General features: G+C 34.6%; 1 protein-coding gene across 1 annotated transcript; it reads left to right on the forward strand.

Annotated features, from left to right (window-relative positions):
* The first annotated feature begins 3,210 nt into the window (after positions 1-3,210).
* Positions 3,211-4,429, forward strand: LOC149235134 (putative E3 ubiquitin-protein ligase ATL44). The gene has a single exon (XM_089461293.1). The coding sequence runs from the start codon at positions 3,480-3,482 to the stop codon at positions 4,050-4,052; it is 573 nt and encodes a 190-aa protein (XP_089317419.1). The 5' UTR covers positions 3,211-3,479; the 3' UTR covers positions 4,053-4,429.
* Positions 4,430-5,721: the final 1,292 nt, after the last annotated feature.

Here is a 5,721-nt window from a genome sequence, read left to right on the forward strand (position 1 = left end):
AGCTAAAAAATAGCAAGTTTTCCTCGAACTATTCAAATTGTATAGATTTGTAGATTTTTTAGGTTTTATAGGATATTGACCATGATTTGAACTAGATTTTGAATTAACTAAGAAACATTCATTATTCTACACAAAATCCTAATGTAGGTTGAGTCCATAAGAAAGAATATTATGTTGAAAGCCATATTGATTCCCTTGAATATTCAAATTGAAATGTTTACAGAATTGTTACGTTTAGCATTACTTAATAGGAATAAATTCTAGATCTTGAAAATTTCTCATAAAACCAAAACCTGTTGAATGGGCAATTAGAACTCATACTTAACTAGTCATTTAATTACTCAAAGATCAAAAATAATAATTTAACCACATAACATCAATCAATCATGTTTAAAGGAATATGGACAAGTACAAATCACCTAATGACTAGCTCATATATGCCCATTTAATTTCCATTCATGTGAATAGCTCAAAATGAATGAAAAATCATTCTAGGAATCAACACCAATGAAAAAAAATTAAGACCCTTTTTACATATAATAAGCATGGGAAGCCTTCATTTGAAAATTACCGTGAGTTCACTTAGTGCGGTTTAATTTTGAAGTTGGAATTGAGAATTTGTCAGATACCTAATTCCCTTACATTTCCCCTATCTTCATTATGTGGCCATAAATCCGAGGGAAATGGAAATTGAACTAACAATTCATTTAAATCAAATTAACGAGGGAATTTTCAAATCTATTTAACCAATTGCATTAAATTTGGTAATTGTGCCAAAACTATCCTCGGCATCTTTAACTCTAGTTCTATATGTTGTTCCTTGATTATTGGTTTATTGCGAAACATTGTTGTCATGTTTGCTACCACTAAGGTATCCGTTGTTGACACACTTCAATTCTTTTAGAGATATTCTAAGCATCTTACGATTTGGATTTTTAAGAATAATAAGTATACTAAAATTTGAATCTTTTTATCCAGTCCGCCGCCGGACATCGCTATCCTTATCCGTCAGGGGTCATTTAATGATTTTTCATTTTATTTCTATCAAAATAACATAAATTATTAGATGCTTCTGAAGCAAAGGAGGTGGCGCTTCTACATCAGTAAGTGGGGGAGATGATATTCCGCAGTTAAAGGCAGTTGGAAGGTACTCGCGGAGAACCCCACCTCTGAAAGCTGCGCCGTTCGAGCGCTACAGGAGCGGGAAGAAAGAATATCTCTCCAGCGGTTAAACAAACGAATGTATATTACACTGAAGAAATAAAAAAATGGATGAGAGGGGTGCACTGGGCTGTCATCATGTGTCAGGGAAAAGGAGCCACATATGATTCCAGGCGTTGCTTGTATAAATATATATTTACTTTCTTACTGTCTTCTCTGCCACTCTGTGCACCCAAAGCTAAGGAATATTGCACTTTATTTCCTTAGGTAAATAGATGCATAGTTACGAATCTCGAATTTGAATACTAACTAGAATTGGAAGTTAGTTAGTATTCAAATTCGATATGATAGGATGAAAAGTTTTAAATTTGGAAAATATTCAACAAATCTTTCTTTCTTCAAAATTCAAAACCTAAACAAAAGATACTTCCTAATTTCAAAATTTGTTTATAATTAATAAATATTTAAAAATTAAATATTCTAGAGTAATTTATTTGAGATTCTTCTCTCATATAAACATATTTAAAAATTCAATTATTCCGTATAAAATTGATTCTCAAATTCTTTCTCTTCTGAAATTTTCTCAGCTTTCTAAATCCTACACGAAAATGCTAAAATTGAAAAATACAAAATTTACAGCACTCACACTTAATTGCCATTTCCTACACCTGATACCGCTGCGATCTATTTAGTTGCCATTTTACACCTGATCCCGCTGCCATATATCTAGTGTTTGGGTTATTGTATTTATTAGGGTTGGAATTTCACTGGTAAATTGTTAGTCATGGAGTGATTTGCAAGTTAAATATGGCTTAAATATTTTTGATTTGCAAGTTAAATATGGTTTAAATATTTACAAAATATCATTTTTTTTTGAAATTGTAAATACCCGTTAAAAAGTGTAAAAACCATCCAATTTAACAGATAAATCTATTTTGAAATTCCAATACTGATACTTAACCCTCCCATGCATGAAAATTGAAAAATACACACGGATAAACTATGAACTGGATTTTCTGTCATCCACAATAAAGTAATAAACTTTGAACTAAATTTTCTCAGTCAACCATGTACTGATTTGCCCGCCCCATGCTGATCCGTGAACCGAATGTCCGTAGCAAACTTCGAATTAATCCTCAGACCGGATAGAACACCCCAGTTTTCGAATTATTTTGGTCAAACGAATTTGATAGCTATGATTATGAGTAGCCGGGTAAAGCTGCCTCCTTTTTCTTTTTTCATTTTAGGTGATGTTTAACTTTTAGTTTTTTTGATAATGAGGATTAACATTATAAAATTAGTAATTATAGATTTTAGAACATTTGAAAGGACAAAGATAAAGTCAAACAGTTTATTCTAATAAATATTTTATTCACTTGAACAATTCGAACAATCTTTGTTTATCATATTTTCAAAATATTCGAAAATCTACCATTTAATAATACTCAGATATATTAAAAGCTTGAAGTGTCTCTTGGCCTGAGACTAAGGCCAAGCCGGAAATTTATTCAACCTTCAATATACCAAAGGAATAACGAATTATACACATTATCTAAGAAAACTTAAAACGACATAGGTTAGAGTATCCTAACACCGACTCCTTTGAATGAAGGAAATGACGAGAAACTTTAAAGTGCTACTCGTGATAGCTAAGGGTTCAGGGTCTTCGAATAACGGTCTGTGACGATGATTGGGTCATGCCACACTCATCATGTTTCAACGCAACCTAGCTGGCATTTCGACATTTCCCACTTCGTACTCACGATATATATATATATATATATATTCAGCTCTTGTAATACTAATAGAAGCAATTCTAGGAGTGCACTGAATATTCGTTAAAGCATATCCTTAGTTTTGTCCATTTTAATTAACCAACTTACAGTTGTAAAAGCATAGGGAACGGTCCAAAACCAGGCTAGTCTGTCACGGGTCCCAATTATTGTAGACAAATGCTTTGTTGAGTCTCCCAGATAAGGATAAGCTCGGTAAACTGGTCCCACTATTGTAAATAAATTCCTGGTTTCTTCTCTGGCGTGGGAAACGAGGTTTCACAGTAGAATGAAGGGCTTGTCCGGCTTATCTGATTGGGGTAGGTGAGAATAGCTTCTTCAGCACGAAACATGCAATTACCAACTCTGTCCCATCTGGCTGGTATTTAGCGAGGAAACCCAGATCGGTTTTCAATCGGAGTGAAAAATTAAGGCCCGCTTTGAAATCGTTATCGCAGAAATCTTCTAAGTTTGGTTGAGCAACAAACTCTCCAGGATTTGATCTTTGTGTGATCGTGGCCGTGACCCAAGATTGATAAGGGGAGAATGGTTTTAGAGTTCGTGACCGATACGCTACCAGCGGTGGATCTGTCCTACGAAAGCCCACAAGGGGAAATGAGTGAAAGCACCATGGTAATTCTTCTTGCTTTGCTCTGCTCATTCATAACTCTAGTGGGTCTAGCTTCAGTTGTTCCTTGGGACTATATTTGGAGGTCATGCCAGAATCATATGGCCACCAGAATGGCTAATACTGGGATGACAGAGGAGTCCATAGAAGCGCTCCCATCAATCATCTATGGCAAATCGATCGAACAGCTTCCGGGGATATCGGTTGCAACGGATTGCCCGATCTGCTTGGTGGACTTCGTGGAAGGTGAAGGTGTAAGAGTGTTGCCAAGCTGCAACCATGGCTTCCACGTGGAATGTATAGACAAATGGCTTCGTTCTCACTCTTCCTGTCCTACATGTAGACGTTGTCTTCGTCTATGTGGATATAAAAAGATGGCAAGCTACACACAGCGCAGCAAATCAAATGCCCATGAAGGGCAGATTCAGCAGCCAAGAAAATCGCGGGAGTCTGTAGGAATCTTTGACATTGAGTCTGGAATTAAGCTATAAATATGACCTTGACCAGATAAACCAAATGGAGCCCGTAGGGCCATTAACAAGATGTTTGGAATAGATGAGATTGTATCCTTAGCAAAAGCTGTGATGAGATCAGAGTATGAATTTAAACAGCAATGTTATCAGGTGAATACATTGTTGGTAGTGCACTGTAGAAGGATGAAAGTAGTGAAGACTTTCCTAAATAGATGTAGCTATTTTAATGGAGGGACTTGTACCAATAGATCGTTTGGAAATATTTAGATTGCTGTAAAACTTTATAAGAAACCCCCTTGTAAAATGTAGTAAACAGCCCCATTGATATGACGCATTTGTATTTGGCCTCCAGTTATCTTGTTATTTTCACATGGTATCCAATTGAAGTAACTCACGTTGAGCTGTAAAGTGTGCTGCTACAGTCTGTTGCTAAATGTTTTGATATTTGTTGCATAGGTTGCATATGTGTGGCAGTCTTTTTGGTGTACTGTCAAAGTAGCGGAGAGCTCACTTTTTTCTTCACCGATGTAGGTTGGTTGTTGTCAAACTTGTGAGTTAAGTGTAGAGCAAGCATGTAATGGTTGTTGTCAAACTTTTGAGTTAAGTGTAGAGAAACATGTAATGTTTGTTGTCAAACTTGTGAGCTGAGTGTAAAGAAAGCATGCATTTTGAAGTCGTTATACATGGAGAGTGACTTAAACCCCACAGACAATTTTTGTCGGTGGTGATTTCACATCGTATAACACAGTATTTACATATTTCCATATAATGAGATGGATACAACTCCAGAAAAGATATTGCGTTGCGCAGTAAAAACATTAGTCTATTTTTGTTGTAACTACGCAGCACCTGGTTGCAACTACGAACGCACCACTCAGCTGATCAAAGTTTCAAGGGATGGCGTCGTAGACCTTTCATGTACAAATTTACGTACACAGCACCAGGGAATTTTAACTGTAAATAAAGAGTAATCGCTCCTAGCTCTCAAGTTGAGTATTGTGGCAATGTCGTAATGGCAACATAAATATTATTCACCTATTCAAAAGTAAAACAAAATAAAAAAATTAGGAGGTACAAATTTTAAAAATTAAGATTATAAAAATTTAAAATAAAATTAATAATTTTAATTTTAATTATAACATTATAAAGTTAAATTAAACTATAAACTTATTTTGGTTTACAAGTTATGGTATTGTACCGACGTGGTATTGGTCTGTCTGGTATTTGTTATTATAAAATCTATTTAAAAATTTACATCTAGGTTAATATTAACTTCACACTAATATATTAATGCATACACTATTAACCGCTACTAGTGGTATTAGTGTGTTTAATATTTGTTATGATAAGATATATTTAAAAATTTACATCTAGGTTAATATTAACTTTACACAAATATATTAATGCATTCACACTATTAACAACTAATGATTCATGCATCCACGGTTGTTATTTATAGATCTCTTTATATGAGAAATTTTGATGTGATACAATTTGGTGGTTCACATTTAATATGGAGAACCATTTAGTTGTTATCGTTTTCCATGGCAGGATAATTTATTTTTTATGGGGTACACTTTTCCGGTTCATCTTTAATATGGTGAATCATGCCGCTGTTATTTTATAGTTCTCCATTGAAGGAGAATCTGTCATGAGACACATACATTTTGGTGCTTCATGCTTAATA

Source organism: Pinus tabuliformis, chromosome 8, assembly GCF_031772625.1.
Source record: "Pinus tabuliformis cultivar Carrire ecotype Pingquan chromosome 8, CPIR1, whole genome shotgun sequence".
NCBI classification, from domain to species: Eukaryota; Viridiplantae; Streptophyta; class Pinopsida; order Pinales; family Pinaceae; genus Pinus; species Pinus tabuliformis.

Excerpts from the sequence above, each read along its gene's own strand:
- LOC149235134 (XM_089461293.1), top strand. The coding sequence starts at position 3,480 with ATGGTTTTAGAGTTCGTGACCGATACGCTACCAGCGGTGGATCTGTCC.